General features: G+C 40.6%; 1 protein-coding gene across 1 annotated transcript; it reads left to right on the top strand.

Annotated features, from left to right (window-relative positions):
- The first annotated feature begins 2,005 nt into the window (after nt 1–2,005).
- Nucleotides 2,006–15,944, top strand: LOC126402430 (protein-glutamine gamma-glutamyltransferase 5-like). Its single transcript, XM_050064412.1, has 17 exons — nt 2,006–2,126; nt 2,681–2,872; nt 4,200–4,436; nt 4,541–4,659; nt 4,766–4,894; nt 5,026–5,203; nt 6,922–7,057; nt 7,233–7,336; nt 7,571–7,810; nt 7,952–7,993; nt 8,083–8,124; nt 8,439–8,489; nt 9,590–9,646; nt 9,956–10,168; nt 10,289–10,449; nt 12,172–12,311; nt 15,002–15,944. Exons 1-17 carry the CDS (start codon nt 2,045–2,047, stop codon nt 15,156–15,158), a joined length of 2,280 nt encoding a protein of 759 aa, XP_049920369.1. The 5' UTR covers nt 2,006–2,044; the 3' UTR covers nt 15,159–15,944.
- Nucleotides 15,945–17,101: the final 1,157 nt, after the last annotated feature.

Genomic DNA, 17,101 nt, shown 5'->3' with positions numbered 1-17,101 from the left:
ATCAGCATAGTGGGGGAAAATGTGTCTAATTTGAGGAAATATACTTCACATTATCTCATAATAATTATCATTCTTAAGTACCTTAATACCTTTAGAGGTCATTAACTCATTTTTCAGCAGCATTCATTACATATAAATAAATACATTCTCATCTGTGCAGCTAGAGGGAGCCGTTCACCCAAGACAACAAGCAGAGAAAGACAGTGCATAAGAAAAAGTAGTCAACAGAGTGTCAGTTCAGAGATGACACTCGTTTGGTGACAAAAGGTTAGTAACATGACTTTACACAGAGGTTATACTTATTCCAGGGAGTTTCTATTTTTCCGGTCACTCTATTTTTTTAGGCACATCATAGAGCTTGTTTTGTCTATTAAATCCCAAGTAATTCTTGTTCTGTTGAGTTTTGGTGGGTAAAAAGAAAACAATCCTGTGTGGTTAATCAATACAAAACCCAAAAGGTAAAAACAAGCTGTGGTTTTTCTAAGGGTTGGTACTGATTGTCTCATCTAGCTCTGCGAGAGAGCAAAGAAATTTGCCTGTTTCCCAAAAAGTCCAACTAATTTTTAGATAAAATTTCACTCCACAGTCCTCATTTGTTTTGTTTTCGTCTTTTTTTTTCTTCTTCAGAATGCTACCTCTTAAGTGGGAAATCACAGTCACAATTATCAATGTGCTTTTCATGTGCATTTTGTGGCAAAAATTGATTTTAAATGCTTTTCTAACCAACAAAAAATGTAGTTTAATGACAAGTTAGTTTAAAAATAATAAATAACAGTGGTTTAATAATTGTTTAAAAAGATTGTCACAGGTGCTCGACTTGCACAATGGACCACTGTGTGCAGAAGCCAGCACAAAAATGTTGTTATGATGGTAGATGATGATATCAGTGTGTACTGGGGAGTCTAAGTAATCTCTCTCATTCACTTGCGACATCTTTCGAGAGAAAGGTACACACAAAAACTTGTCCTACAAAGGAAATCTGTCACTTTGGAAATCAAACTAAAGAAACATTTCCTGGGCGGCACGGTGGTGTGGTGGTTAGCACTGTCGCCTCACAGCAAGAAGGTTGCCGGTTCGATCCCGGGTGTGGGAGCCCTTCTGTGCGGAGTTTGCATGTTCTCCCCGTGTCAGCGTGGGTTCTCTCCGGGCACTCCGGCTTCCTCCCACAGTCCAAAGACATGCAGATTGGGGACTAGGTTAATTGATAACTCTAAATTGTCCGTAGGTGTGAATGTAAGTGTGAATGGTTGTCTCTCTACATGTCAGCCCTGCGATAGTCTGGCGACCTGTCCAGGGTGTACCCTGCCTCTCGCCCAATGTCAGCTGGGATAGGCTCCAGCCCCCCCCGCGACCCTCAAGAGGATGAAGCGGTTAGAAGATGAATGAAACATTTCCTAATGAAAACGTGTGATTGCAGCATGTATGCTGATCGGCCGTCAGTGTGTGAAAATGATTGATGTGAAACTTATTGTCTTTAAAGGTCCAGTCAGTGTGTAGGATTTAGTGGCACCTAGCAGTGAGGTCACAGATTGCATGTAGGAGAACTACAGTGGCTGACACGAAAACATGAATGGCCCTATCTAGAGCCAGTGTTTGTGGAAGAGGACCCGCTCTATATGTAGATATAAATGCTCATTTTAGATAATCAAAACACAATGATTCTTAGTTTCAGGTGTGTCAAAATAATGGAAACATAGTTGTGAATATTATACACCATTTCTGCCAGTGGATGCCCCTAAATCCGACACACTGGGCCTTTCAGCTCTGGTATTAGCTGTATCGGTTGAATTATTTTCAATACATTGTTTAACTAAAAGGCCATAAACTGTTTACTGTATGTACTTACAAGGAAAGAAACTCATTCAACTGTTCTTGTCAAAAACCTGAGTATTTCAAAATGTGAATGTTCACTTGCAGCACCTGCAGTGATGAGTTCAAAACAAATACGCTGTCTTGTTTCCAGAGAAAGGTGCATACCCTATATGGATGGCAACGACAAAAGAGGGAGAGCGAGGTGCTTATCGGTGCTGCGGGAGGGTGGAGCATGTTAGTAATTCCTTCAGTCACCTGTAACTCCTGCTGTCAGACCATGGACTACATGCAGAAGACAACACACAGCAGCTGTGGTGAGTTCACTCTGCTAATCAGGCTCACTGAGACTCACTCGTGTCATTTCTGGCTTGTCAAAACACTTTGTAACAAACTTACTAACCTATTCCAGATCAGATTCATTACATGCAAGTATTATCTCAGTATAAATCAAATAGAATAGATAGATTTCTACCAGGATATTCTCATATTCTCTAATAAATCCAAAGACAGGCCGTAAAGTTTAATATATAGTTGTAGATAGCATGCAAAGTGACAGAATGTGAGGATGGTCTAGCAGGTACCGTATGTGACAGAGAGAGAGAACAGTTTCTCAACATATGAACAGCTATGTGAAAAGAAAATGCAGCAGAGTTAACAGATATTTAGTCCAGTGTTTTCATTGACAATAATAAGTCTTCTTGGAATTTTATCTCCAAAACTGCCCTCTTCCCTCTTCCTTTATATTCAGCTCCTGCTCCATTTCTCTAGTGTGACGGATCACTCTGATGTATCCTGGGAGTGAAAGCAGTGTTTTTCCTACACTCTTTAGATCAGTCTGGTTTATATGATATGTCATTTGTTTTTCCAGGCCCTGACAGTAGCCACTGCCAACTAAAGTTGGTCAACTTCGAAGCTCATGACAACCACATTTCTCATGAGACACAGGGGCTCAGCCAAAAGCACCTGGTGGTGCGACGAGGGAAACCATTCAAAGTTACTCTGCTGTTTCGTGGCTCGTGGAATCCTCGCACAGAGAGCCTGGTCCTGGAGGTCTGGCTAGGTATCAAAGATGGGATTAAGTCTGCTCACATTTAAAGCAAGACCATGTCATTTATGAAAGAAAAAACACAGTCCTACTTAGGAATAATGACAAAAGCACCCATGCTCAATACACTCCGGGGTGATGTATCTACAGCCTTACTTGGTCTGGTATGACCAGTAGCTTAGAGGCAAAACTTTGTACAGATATTACTCATATTACTGAGCCAATGTGTTCACTTTAACATTTTTCTTATATTGGCATTGACTAGTTTAACATTTTGGGAAATACTAATAACAGGTCTCAGTAAAATTGGTATCTATACCCTTATCTTAACCTTGCTGGACCTTGTGCCTCACCTTAACCACCTACTGGACGTGGTGCATGCATAACAAAAGTGTGTCCCGTATGGTGACCTCTGACCTCTGTCTAGGCTTTTTTTAGCTCCAGGATTTTGTTTTCAAGTAACTTTTGATCATCAAAGTTTTTCAAATCTATTAGTGGCCACCGTGCCAAGTTACTGATGCTCTGGTTGTGTATGTTACAGTTTATTTGGAAAAACTGTCATTGGTATGCGCATGCTTGCTGTGGGCATATTGTGGTGCGCGTGTGTGTGTGATGTAATATTAGATTTTGTTGGTTTTGTGCGGTCAGATGGGTGGCTGTCACGCACCAATACTCTTTTTGATTTGCATTTTGTTAAAGAAAGTACCTGTTTGGTTTGGTGATAACTCTCACTCCATCCCTGCTATCTGCTCATTGCATTGGCTCCGATACTACATACAGTTGGTGTGAGTAGAAAAAATATGATTGGTTAAGGTAGAAGGAGGATCATGCATTTTCCTCCATTAACTTGGAGAGGCTTTAGGGTCAACATAAAAAAAAAAAAACAAAGGAAAAAAAGAAGCCACACCTGAGCCACTCCCCTCCTCTGATAAATACCAAACAGTCCCTTAGCACAAAGGCACAAGAGTGGTATCAGTTATTTCATCTCACACGAAAGGAAAGTGAAAGAAGGATGAGCCTTGCCTTTACCTTGTATGGGTGGCTGTGGCTCAGGAGGCACAGTGGGTCATCTAATAATCAGAAAATGGATGGTTCAATCCCTGGTTCTTCCAGTCGGCATGTCAAAGTATCCTTGGGCAAGACACCGAACCCCAAATTGCTCCTGGTGGCTGTGCCATGGTGTGCATGTGCATGTAAAAGTGTAACCGAGTAGCAAAACAGCTGTGTGTTTTATTGCTTATGAATTCAAAGTTTATTTTTTTAAGAGGAAAAATATGTATTTTGTTTCATTCAGAAGTTACATAGTCTCATTTTAACTGAACTGGATTTGTTCGCCATACAGGTGATCTGTCAGAGAGCATCCCAGTTCAGTTCTCTAAAGAGGGATCTGACCCCAAACGCTGGTCAGCCAAAATCTACCCAAGCGAAGTGCATCCTAAGTCAGTCACCATCCACATCTGCTCCCCCGTTCAGTCCTCAGTGGCTGTCTATCACCTCTTCATCCACATAGAGACCATACAGACCAGACAGAGCTATAAGATGGGAGCATTTGTGCTTCTCTGCAACCCTTGGCTGAAAGGTGGGTCCGTGTAGTAATACTCCTTCCTGTTATTGTCTACACTTTTGGCTGTTACCTTGAAATAGAGGTCATTTCACACCACTGTCACTGCCGTTGCCTTTCAGATGATCCAGTTTACATGCCACTGGATGCCCAAATACAAGAGTATATCAAGAGTGATTACGGGCTGGTGTACATGGGCACTCATCTAAACATAACTAGGCGGCCCTGGTCGTTTGGTCAGGTATGTGATGCTCTTTTGACATGCAGCTACATGGATCACGTATAATCCCAGCATTGTTTGCAGATAAGATTATAGTACAGCTATTTTTGTGTTTCCATGTGCGCAGTATGAGCCTGGGGTCCTCGACGCATGTCTGACACTCCTGCAGGTCAGCCCACAGCATCTCAAGGACAAAAACAAAGACTACATTCTAAGATCAAACCCTGTCTACCTCAGCAGGGTGATCTGTGCTATGGTGAGAAACAACACTCTGCACATGCATTCCCTCTCATGCCAAATTCTTTACTAATATTTTCAATAACATGACTGGAATTTATTGAGAGGCAATTTTCCCTGCAGTGTCTAATGTGTCTCCTCCTGCCCAAGGTGAACTGTAACGATGACCTAGGTATCCTGGAGGGGAAGTGGCACGGCAGCTATAAAGGTGGTGTCAAGCCTACAGAGTGGAGCGGCAGCGCTGACATCCTTCACCACTGGGTCTCGTCCAACTGCAGCCCCGTGCGCTACGGACAGTGCTGGGTCTTTGCATCTGTCCTCTGCACAGGTACTTTGAATAATTAGGACACGAGTGTATTTATGCCAAAGCCATAGGTGACATTTAAGTCTTATTGAGCTATCTGTAATGTCAAGCAGTTGCACTACATCTCTTGAATTTGAATTGGCCTTTTAGCATGTCTAGGAGTCAGAAAGTTATTGAAGGTTTCAGTTTCTTACAGTTCCAAGCAGGACAAGCTAATCCCACCTACATGAGTTTAAAGCCCTGTTTGCATGTGGCTATTTTATATGTGACTACATTGTCACGTCTGCTATCTCAATCCTGTGTGAATCTGCCATGTCCATAATTTGTTAACTAAAAATTCCACTGCAAATTACCTAACATATTTCGCCAAACATAGAGGTCATGTGCATATTAGTCCCCTGCGAATCAACATTTTGGGGTTGTTTTTAGGTGCTAAAGTCTGTCTTTTCAGTGGCCCTCTCTGTGTGTGCCACAAGAGTGCACACTGAAGTTAGTCAAACTTGTGCTCACATCATAAGCTCAGCCGTAGCTGACTCTATCGCTACTGTTGCAGAGCAAAATAGTGGATTAATATGAGCATTACAACTCCAATTAAATGACTCATTTCGCTATCAGAATTTAATCAATTTGATACAATAACATTTGGAAAATCTGGTATGCTGCATGACAAAATTATTTTATCCTCATTCAGGTAAGCATAGGGCTAAGCAAGAAGTAGCTAACACTGTGGGACAGGATGGGAATGGTCAGAAATCCAGCAGGAGCTGGAATAAGAAAACAGTCCCGTGCAGGTCTCTGGTTTTATCCCATTTATTAACCGCTCATTCCTCCAGAAATCAGCACTGTTAATAAGTTGCAAAAGTTGCGGCATCATAAGATGTGGTCCTCATAGTCACCAAATCTTAATCCAGTGGAACACCTATAGGAGACAAATGAGGAAATATCTTTTAGAGGAACACTGTTCAGGAGGAAGTTGGAAGATTGTCTAACATGGTCAGTGATTTTAATCTCATCTGGGGCATGTTTGTGGGTATTTATTCACCCTCATCCCTTTGATAATTACAGATGCAATTACCTGCTGTTTTTCTGTGAAATGGCTGGTCCTCCTCTAATTTCAATCCTGCACGGAGCAACATCTTTGTGTTTTAAAGTGGATTTTTTTTCTGCAGGAAGTCAAAAATGTTTTTGCTAATGTGACGGATGGAAACACTAACATATAGTACATATATCTATATATCTATTTCAGACCACATCCTGAAATTTGTCACCTGGAACGATGAGTTAAAATACCAAGGACCACAGTGAATATTTTATCCCCCACCTCCCTGTGTAATGTTAATCCGGTCGGAATCAAATCTCACTTGTTTTGCAATATTTGCGTGATTGTGTTTGATGCCTTTTGTTGGATACATATTGATCTTGCTAGCTCAATTCATACTGTGTGAATGTGATCGAAGGGACGGATGGTTTACTTAAATAACAAAGACATGTATTTTCTGATTTACCTCTGTTGGTGTCCGCGGATTGACCCTGATGTAAAGTTAAACTCTGTATCTGCATGACCATTAGGGCAAAGAGAGAAAATATGTGGGGGTTTTTTTTGTTTGTTTGTTTTCATATTTTGTGTGGACTGACTTTTACAATATCATCTTCATCACTACGTCATTTCAACCCTTAATTTGTCAGTATAGATGATTTCAATATCCTGGTCCATATAATGTTTGAGACTGCCTTTTTTCCAGTGATGAGAGTGCTGGGGATTCCCTCCAGGGTGGTGACAGCTTTTAACTCAGCCCATGACAGCAATGGCAACCTGAAAATTGAAGAATATTACTCGAGCCAAGGGGAAAAGCTCAGCCTGTCAAAGGACAGCATTTGGTTTGTCCCTCTTGTTCTCTGACTACAAAGATATCTGTTTGTCTTTTACTTGTTTACTACACTTGTCCCAATTGTTGTCTGTTCTAACATTAGCCAATGTTAGAACAGACTGGCGTATCATACTCATTTGTTAAGAGTGCGTGTAAATGTTTATGTGCATCCATACCTCCTGCAGGAACTTCCATGTGTGGGTGGAGTGCTGGATGAGGAGACCAGACCTTGGTGCAGGCTTTGATGGCTGGCAGGTAGTGGACCCAACCCCCCAGGAGAAGAGCGCAGGTGAGCCCCTGCCCCAAGAGGGTTTAAACACCTGTCAATTGGATTCTAATTTTTCATTTTAAAGTTTTCAAATTTGGACAAAACTCATTTATTTTGCTCGGCGTACTTAAAAACTCAATGTAATCGCTTCCTTCTTGAGTAAATGTCACAGAAAGTGAAAACCAATACATAGTGTGACTTATTTGTGAATGATAACTAACTAGTATGTAACAGTACACACATCTCTCTCGGCAGGGATATTCTGCTGTGGCCCTTGCCCGGTAGTCGCCATCCAGCGATGTTGCCTTGGCGCCCTTTATGACACGTCTTTTGTCTACGCCTCTGTTGATGCTGACGTCATACGGCTGATCGTGCGTGACGGACTCGTGGTGGGGAGGAAGGTGGACACTGAGTGGGTGGGAAAGCTGATCTACACCAAGAGCATCGGCTCAGACACACCACAGGATCTGACACAGACTTATAAGACCAAGAGAAGTAAGACCAGAGCCAGTGTGTCGTCTTTAAAAAGAAGCCAATATGTGAAATGAGTCAGCACGATGTAAAGTAGGGTGTTTTCTGTCTTTGTTCTCCACATTTGTGATAAAGTATTTCTCCCTATTTTCTATTCCCTTTCAGGGGGGCAGCCAGTAGACACTGTCGGACGCTCAGCATGGAGAGGTCAGTGGTTGTGTGATAAAGCATCTTCACAGCCATCTTTGTTCTCCACATATTTTAAAGTTTTTCTCCCCATTTTCTGTCCTTTTTAGGGGGTCAACTTGCAGCCGATGTGACAGTGAACAAGCAGAGTGGTCAGTGGCTGTGTAACAAAGCATTTTCTCCCTCCTTTCCCCATGCAAACATACATATGTACACACAAATACCTTAAAATGGAAGTTAGTTTGTAACTTGAAGTTTCCCTGTGAAGTTTTTTAACTTCTAGTAACACTGTGGAGTCACGACCCACAATGCCAATGGCCTCACACTGTTACAGTGATTTACAGGTGGTTTTCTCTTTGCCAAAAGAGCCATCATGCAATTTCCTGTTTGCCTCTTGTGGTCTGTTGAGGGCATGAATTTGATTTGCTTTTTTCATGGCAAAATTTTTTTCTCCCTTTAACTGCAGGGTTTACGTCACATTATGTTCAGCAGTCCACGCGAGTGTTACTTGGAGCACGTAAGCTTTCATGCTATTCATAAGCCCCTTTCCCACTGCACAAAAAAACCCACTAACTTCTGGCTTTAGACCATTCATTCTCGGGACACATGACTCTGCAGTAGTCAGGGGGATTTATTGGCTCTAGTTCCAATCAGATCACATTGGCAGTGATAGAAACATGACACCAAGGTGGACCCAGATTTGTCCTGAATAGGTATGCAGCTGGAGCAGCTCCATGACCTGCCCACCATACCTACACGATCACCCCCCTCTACCATTTGGTCTGAACAAAAGCTCTGAAGGAAAAGCTAAGTTAGCATTTAGCTAGTTTTGAAATTTTAATGTAAGGGTTACAAATTGTGAATCCCATCTTTATGTATGATAAAGAAAGTAAATGAATTAAGTGGCTTATTGTTGTTATGGCTGCAGCTATGTCTTCCTTTTCTGTTGTGATGCAATGATGTGCTGCCACAAATTCCATTTGTCTCCTTGAAAGCAGACCTGGAATATTGTTCAAAACTAGTTGTCACCAAGTTGAAAAGAGTCTAAATAAGTAACAGATATAAAAAAAAAAAAAAGATGGAACCAGTGTAAGATTTTCACTGGGCTCCATGCTGCTTTCTACTGTTTAAAAATCCTGTTTTCTGTCAAACGTGACACACAAGTTAAAACAAAACAAAACAAAAAAAACAGAAAGGCATACTCATCTACTGCAGAGCCATGTACATGACTTTGGTCCACTGGAAATGGGAAAGAGGTCCATTGCAGTGTTGGAAACTAACTTTTTTGTCAATCTGCCATTGTGGCTAGTGGACTCCAAAATCTACCAGCCACTTAATAGATTACTGTTGTTTTTATTTTTCATTTTTAGCATTTTGTCCTATGTTTAAAAAACCTGTAAGTACCTGCTACTTTTGGTGGAAAATGGGTAATATTGTCACAAAGCATCAGGGGCAACAGGGTATATTTAGGTTATTGCCACTAAGAAGTATTAACACTGTTAACGTCAGGTCAGTTCCCACTGGCACAATAGCCACTGAAAGTGTTCACAAATATAAGTTATAAGCTTTGATACTGTTTCTATTTTTGCAATGACAAAATCCCTCTTACTTTTACAGCAATGTGTACTTCCACACAGTCTGCCTTGCACTCCACTCCAGCAGTGGGTGGAGCAGGTAAGCACCATCTCTAAAAATAAATGTGCTATTAAGTAGTAATGTGCTTAGTAGAAATATCAGTATTAGTAGCAGTTTTGATCTCCTGTGATTGAGGCAGCTCCACCTGCTAATTTGAAGGGATGTCTACATAATTTTTGTGTTTAATCAGACACAAAAACCAATGTGTCCATGGACTAAAACTGTCATGAACACCCTGCACCAGTAGCAGTAGTTCATCTAACACATGTAACAAAAGTGATCTTTTCTTCATCGGTTTATCTGCTAGCTATTTGAAACAACGCACACATCTCTCCCCTTCATCTCTAGGAGGAACGTCACCCACTCTGGAGGTGTCCCTAAATATGGACGGGGTGCCATCTGTGGGTGAGAGCATCGCCATGTGTGTGACGGTCACAAACCTGTCGAGCAGCCCCAGGATCCTGATGGAACACCTCAATGCTCAGGTGAAGGAGTACAACAGCAACCCACAGGAGAGCTTCTGGAAAACACACAAAGAAGTGCGCATACAGCCGGGTGAAGGTGAGGAGAGGGCAGTATGAATGTGGACAGTCACAGTACACTTTGGCATTTGAACTTTAAAACAACCACGATTTGTTTCTCTGATGTTCATTTTTCCCACATCTTTTACATTCTCTGCAGTTGTGATGCTGCACCACACTATCCCTCCCTCTGAGTACGAGTCGGTCCTGGTAGGTGATGACATTGTGAACGTGGCAGTGGTGATAAAGGACATGATAACCAAAGAAAGGGTCCTGGCTTTGCAGGAGTTCAACATAAAATCACCACAGATAACCATAGAGGTACAGCAGCATCCAGCCTCCCTACTCTGCAGCTCACACATAAATGATGGAGTGTTGTCTTCCTTATATTTTCTTCTTTATTGTTCTTCACTTTGATCTTCTGTCTTCTGTCAGTTCACATGCCATCCGTGACAGGATGGAGCTATTTTAATGAGGAACAAAGACATAAATTCATATCAGAGAAGCATTCAGCACCAATCGCCCCTCTCTATAGTGTGGTGACCTACATCTCAGAACTTTTTATATTCACTAAGTCATATCACAATTTTTTTTTATCACATCATATGATGCACAGGATCTGCCATAAACAGTAGTGAAGTCAGTTACTTCCCCTGTCATACTCACTCTTACAGTCTCAGAGGTCACAATAACCATTGTGCTGCGAAAAAAGTACTGGCAGTTGTAACTTTAATGTTTTCTTTTTAATTTTTGCAGCTGAGTTGATATTCCCCTTTTGAGCAGAACATATATTTCTACTTGAGATGGATGATTTTTAGAAATCTAAGCACATCTGGATCACACTCAGCTGACTTGAGTTCAGTTATGAATTCCTTGCATGAAATGTGGTATCACAATTCCAGTCCCCAAGCGTTAGTCTTTTGTCAGCTGTGACGCATTGTCATAAGACAATATTCTTGCCTATCTTGGTTTTCCTGCACATTTAATTGAACTCAGTGTGAAAAAGTCAAATATGTGTTTTTTATACATATACTTTTTTTCCCAATTAATTCTAATACAAATACAAATACAAATACAAATACAAATACATAGATAGATCACAAGTTCATGTTTGCACACAAAGGGAGAGGATTGTGGTATTCAAAATAAGGCTGTGTATTGTTAAAAAATGATGATACCAGTGCTAATACCAGTAGCCTTAAAATGATACAGACACCAATAGAGTACATCATTTGATACCTTTTTTTACTACTTCATTCAGTACCTATCACGTGAATAGAAGCACTCTGTTGCGTAAAATGCCACCAGATGCCGCAGGCGTGTTGTACAGCCATACTTTCCAATGGTTTGGTGGCATCTCGGCACGCTGCACTGCTAGCTCCATCAGATACACTGTGCTAGACTTCACCACACCACAGACTGTATAACTGCTGCAGTAGTGGGCCAATCACGTTGCATTAATTTGAACACTTTCAGTGTTTGGCTGCAAGAAAAATCATACAAACAGTATTTTTTTCAGAAAAAGATTGAATGTGGGTATCGTTTGACTCGAGAAGTTTCAATACGACTTGGTACTGGGTTATTATGGTCAGTACCTCAAAGGTATAGAGTACTGATACCCAGGCCTGATTCAAAACCCCACTGATCTTCATCAAAGTCTAATCATTTCCTCAGTTAGCAGATCTTTGCACTGCATTGTGCTGCATTGGTGTGGAGCTGGTGTTAGGGTAAAAGGCGTAGAGGGTATAGGACACTGGCTCACCAAAAAACATACTCTTTATTCTTAATTTGGATCCTAATTAGCTTCCACAAAACAGACAAACAAACAAACAAAAAAATCAGTCTGATGTTGGCAGGGAACACATTCCAGGCAGAAGAAGCTCTGTAGATAACAGCTCTCATCATACAATTTGTTGTGGACATGGCACAACCACATCAACAGAACTAGTTTTTCATGAAGTAACAGGTGATTTGCATGAGTGAAAGAAGACAAAATTCTCATTTAGCCTCTACATCTATCACATAACTGTATTTATTTCCCAGATTGAAGGAGGGGACAGCATCCAGATGACAAAGGAGCACACAGCTCAGGTGTCCTTCATCAACACATTTACCAAATCTCTGAGAGGAGCTGTGCTGACTGTTGAGGGATCTGGATTGTTACAGGGCAAACATGAAGCCAGGTAAGTCTGTTTACAGTCGTACTTCAAATGACACAATAAATCATCATTCTCAAGTGATACTCGTGGTTGCTGCCTGCATGGCTCTGTGGGACCACAACAGTGTCATAAAAAAAATAAAGACAACCAGCTCTGTGGTCACATTCCTGTGTCGGTGTTACACAAATATGTCTTTATGTTTGAGCCAGGAGGAAAAGATGGTTTGTAGCTCAAGTGTCTGAGGAATGCAGTCTGGGAATGCTGTCAGGTGTGTTTTTGTAGCAGCAGGAACATAATGTTGATACATCCGTATGTGGTCATGTAGCTCTGTGAGTGTAAAGCACCATCACCCTCAGTGGTTAAATTTGTTTATATATTCATACAATGATCCCCTCTTCTTTTTCCTGTCCTTATTTTAAATTCAAAGTGCTGTTTTCTTTATTGGCAAAACAGATTGTGTAAGGGATACAATATAAATGTAGGACTTCAGACTGAAAAAAGGATAACAAATGTTTTGCATGTAATAGCATACAGTTGTATAATGAAAGAAAATCAAACAGCTGCAGATAGCACATAAATAAATAAAAGAATATATGTGGAAAGGTGACAATAACTTAATATTTGGATATAATGGTGAAAACCACAGAAAAACCATATAAGGAAAAAGATATAAATAAAAAAGACGACATATTTTTAACATTCCTGTTCATTTAAGAACAAACTTTATTCACTTAACTTTACAAATACAGTATGTCTTCAGATCTAGTTGTGCGACATGTTTAACTTTGTTCACGGTCTGACAGCGTGTCAAGGTCTTTACTGTGGGGCTTTATTTTAGGGAAGAACTTGGTTCCTTTGTTTTTAAACAGGCTGCATTATGTGTCATCTGTTGACCAGTCTCAGTGGCCAGGCTCAGGCTCTGTCATAAGTGTGTTTTACTCCTGCCACTTTGTATTGCCTGTTCAGTGCTAAATGCCACTGAAGTGTATTTAAATGGAACAAAAAACAACTCATTAAATCTATCGAGGGTTGGGAGACGTGCATTTTGTGTCTATATCAGACAAGAATCACCTCAAGGTCATAAAATGGAAAGCACTCTGTCATCATAAGTAACTTTCTTTAATTCATATTTGCAGTTGTTTCCTCTACTGTGTTGACTTAAAGGAACAGTTCACCCCAAAATCAAAACTACATGTGTTTCCCTTACCTGTAGTGCTATTTATCAATCTAGATTGTTTTGGTGTGAGTTGCAGAGTGTTGGAGATATCAGCTGCAATGTAATTAGATGGCACTTGGCTTGTGGTGCCAAAAACATACATTTGAAAAACTCAACAGCAATGTTTCTTTCCAGAAATCATGACCCCATTACTCAAGATGATCCACAGACCTTGTGAGCAGCTGAATGTAGGAACTACCTTCTTACTTCTGTAGTACACCCATCAACTGTATAATCACACAGACGGAGGCGTGCATTTACTCATGGCTCAACAGTAGATGCACAGTGATTTGGGTGGCAGGTGTAGTTCTGTAGAAAGAAAATAGTTCCTACACGAAACTGCTCACAACAAGGTCTGTGGATTATCTGGAGTGACTGAGTCATGACTTCTTGAAAGACACATTGCTGTTCAGTTTTTTAAATATATATTTTTGGTGCCTTGAGCACCACAAGCCGATTGCCATCTAGTTCCATAGAGAAGGCAGTCATCTCTACAGCTGACATCTCCAACACTTACTCCAGCATTTTACACCAAAATGATTTAAATTGAAAAGGAAAATATGTATTTTTGATTTAGGGGTGAACTGTGCCTTTAATTTCCTGTTTCCTCTGCTTCACCCTTCCTTTACCTATTTTCTAGCTTCAACCAGACAAACTTTTCCAATAAAAGTTTGAAAAGTTTTAAATCTATCTTTCTCTGGTTTGGTCCTATTTCTCTCTTATTTCAGTCCCCTGGAGCCATGGTGGCTTTTTTATTGGCATAGACAATGAAGCAAAAGTTTTACCCCAGAGAGGAATAAGCTTGCTAATTAGAGAAAAGATCCAGCAGAAGCATGTAGTTACTGTAAGAGGTAATGCATCACTGTGCTAAATACCGAACAATAAAACAGCTTTGGCATTTGCTGTTTTGGCTTGAGAAAGAGCAGAATATTATTTCAGGGAGCCAGAGAAATCTCTCTACCTGGCAAAGGATTCCTTGAATAATTGGTGGTATTAATCAGCACCGCGCCAACATCGCCCACACACACACACACACACACACACACACACACACACACAGATATAATATAATCGTTTGTGCTGTGGAGGATCAAATATCATGCCAATTGCCCTTTAATTCATTGTCCAATATTATTACCGACTCTTGTGCAGAACAGTGGATCTCCAGACTGTTTCAAAGCTGCTTGGGAAATATTCTGTGTGGGTCTTTGTGAGAGCTGAAATGTTGAAAAATAAACCTTTTTCACATTTTGACTTGTAAAAGGAGGAAAAGCACTGGTGAAATTTATGACATCATCCATGGCTCAGTTCCATTACGTGTCAGAGTAAGCTAATGCAGTGTATCAACATGTGCAATAACAGGCCCCTCCCCCAAGTGGAATCTAGCAATCATTGATGTTTTTTGTTTTAAATACACCTGTGCTTTTCCTACTATGACATGTCAAAAAAAAATCTTCCGTGAAGAATGTCTGTTAAGATTCTCTCCTCTCTCTACCAGACTGGTTCTCCTGCAGCCCGGAGTGAAGATAGAGAAGACGGTGTCCATCATGGCCACATCACCTGGCACCAAACTGCTGATGGCCACGTTCTCCCACAGCCAAAGCCCCAGCATCGTTTCCAGGAGCTTCCACAAAGTCTCTGTCGCGACTGCATGACACTGAAGAGTCCATCCTCTGAAAAAGTTTAATAATGACAAAATCATTTCTTTGCACTGATACATGCAGGAAGTATGCTTTTTATTCTTTCAATATTGTATATTGATATCTGTTTTAGCGAAGACATCTCAGGCAAAGATAAAATATTTTCATTTCTCAGTAAAATGTACGCAGACAGTCTCTATTTAATGATCCATTCTGCATAATTAATAATAATAACAGGAAGAAATACTTTATTATTAAAGATTACATTTTTTCATTCTATTGTCATATACACACAAACCCAAAATACACACACATGCACAAACAGGACCTTTACATGCATTAAATGGAGAGATGTCAGAGTGAGGGGGCTGCCTTGAGCAATTGGGGGTTCAATGCCTTGCTCGAGGGCACCTCGGCAGTGCGCAGGAGGCAAACTGGCACCTCTCCAGCTACCAGTCTACACCCCATATTTGGTCCGACGGGGACTTGAGCCCCGACCATCCGGTTTCCAACCCAAGTACCCCCCTTCGACTGAGCTACTGCTGCCCCTTATGATCATATCATATTTCTGCATTTTACTGTATGTGATAATTTATTTCTTAAAAAACTGAATACAAGATAATACTTATACATATACAAAAACGTAAAGTACATGATTGTAATATGGTATGATTTTTTTTTTTAAATCTAATTTTCTTGGAGATACAAATATCTTCATGACTACTGAGTAAAGTCTATCGGCAATAAAGACTGAGATTAAGCTGAAAGCTCTGGGAAAAAAAACAGTAAGTGGACCTTGTGTTAACAGTTTCTTAGTCAAGTTTTTAATTTCAAGGTCAGCAACTTTCATGCTCAAATAAATGTCCTCTATCTGGTCGGTTGTACCCACACTTAGACTAGAGACGATCACCTGACCAAGAGCCAGTTTGAGCTCATTGTAATGCAGCTAAGAAGACGTTTCAAAAGAAACCAATGACAGTGTTGCGACAGTGTACATGCATGAATGTCTTCACACTGATTGTTCCTTTATAGAAGAATCCATACTAAATATTTTGCAGCAGATATGATCTTTTTGAAAGGCCTCAGGTGACTTATGAATAAAATATTATCATAATGATCAGAGAGCGTTATCTTGCCAGACTTGTCGGTGAGGATTCTCACTCTCTGCTAACCCATATCACAGGACATTTAGTTGCCTTTGACTTCCTGCCAGTGAGTTGATGTCTTACAAGTGAAAGTTATGAGTCAAGTCAGAGGAGCTTGCACAGAAAGGCTGGGATATCCCATCCTTAAGTTCTTAGTAATTAAATGAAAAATGCATATATAAAGAATGCACTCTATTTTACATGTGATAATGTTCTTATATTTGAGAATGAAAACAGTCGGGAATCCAAATATGTAATTAATAATATATTTTTTAAATGCCACGTGGCCTTTCAGTGTATTTCACTGGTTTATGTGTTTTTGTGAAGGAAGTGCCATCACATGGTGACACCCTGCAGTTGAACGAATGGGTGTGTTAACAGTGCAATCTAGATATGCCTTGTCAGATAACATCAGAAGGAGGGGGACTCCAAGAGGCTGGAAGTTGACTGATAACTGGTTGGTTCTAGGTGGTTGCATCTGTATTATCAAAATACTATCACAGTCGCAGACATCCTAATCTTGTCAGTCTTGCCATTGAAGATTCTAAGTGTCCATTTGCTAATACCAGTGTCACAGAACCTTTCATTCGTCAGTTAAAAGCAGCTGCCTGTCCTGTCAACACCCTACAATATGCCCAGTTGCTTTTGACTTCCTGACAATGTGGTAAGTGAGGTGATGACTGTGATCTTGCCTTACAAGTTATAGTTACAGAAGTCAAGTCAAAGTAGCTTGTGTGTTGCATATCTGCCAGGCACACCAGTGGTTTAGTTCACTGTGATTAAGTTTGGGAATATCAACGAGAGATTTTAAAA

The sequence above is a fragment of the Epinephelus moara genome, chromosome 16, assembly GCF_006386435.1.
Source record: "Epinephelus moara isolate mb chromosome 16, YSFRI_EMoa_1.0, whole genome shotgun sequence".
NCBI lineage: Eukaryota > Metazoa > Chordata > Actinopteri > Perciformes > Serranidae > Epinephelus > Epinephelus moara.
The sequence above is the reverse complement of the archived record's forward strand: the minus strand, read 5'-3'. Positions and strand labels throughout refer to the sequence as shown.

Bases quoted from the DNA above. Each gene is read 5' to 3' on its own strand.
- LOC126402430 (XM_050064412.1), top strand. From the start codon at position 2,045: ATGTTAGTAATTCCTTCAGTCACCTGTAACTCCTGCTGTCAGACCATG. The intron at 4,437-4,540 runs GTGGGTCCGTGT...GTTGCCTTTCAG, and splicing joins CTGCAACCCTTGGCTGAAAG to ATGATCCAGTTTACATGCCA. The intron at 7,811-7,951 runs GTAAGACCAGAG...ATTCCCTTTCAG, and splicing joins GACTTATAAGACCAAGAGAA to GGGGGCAGCCAGTAGACACT.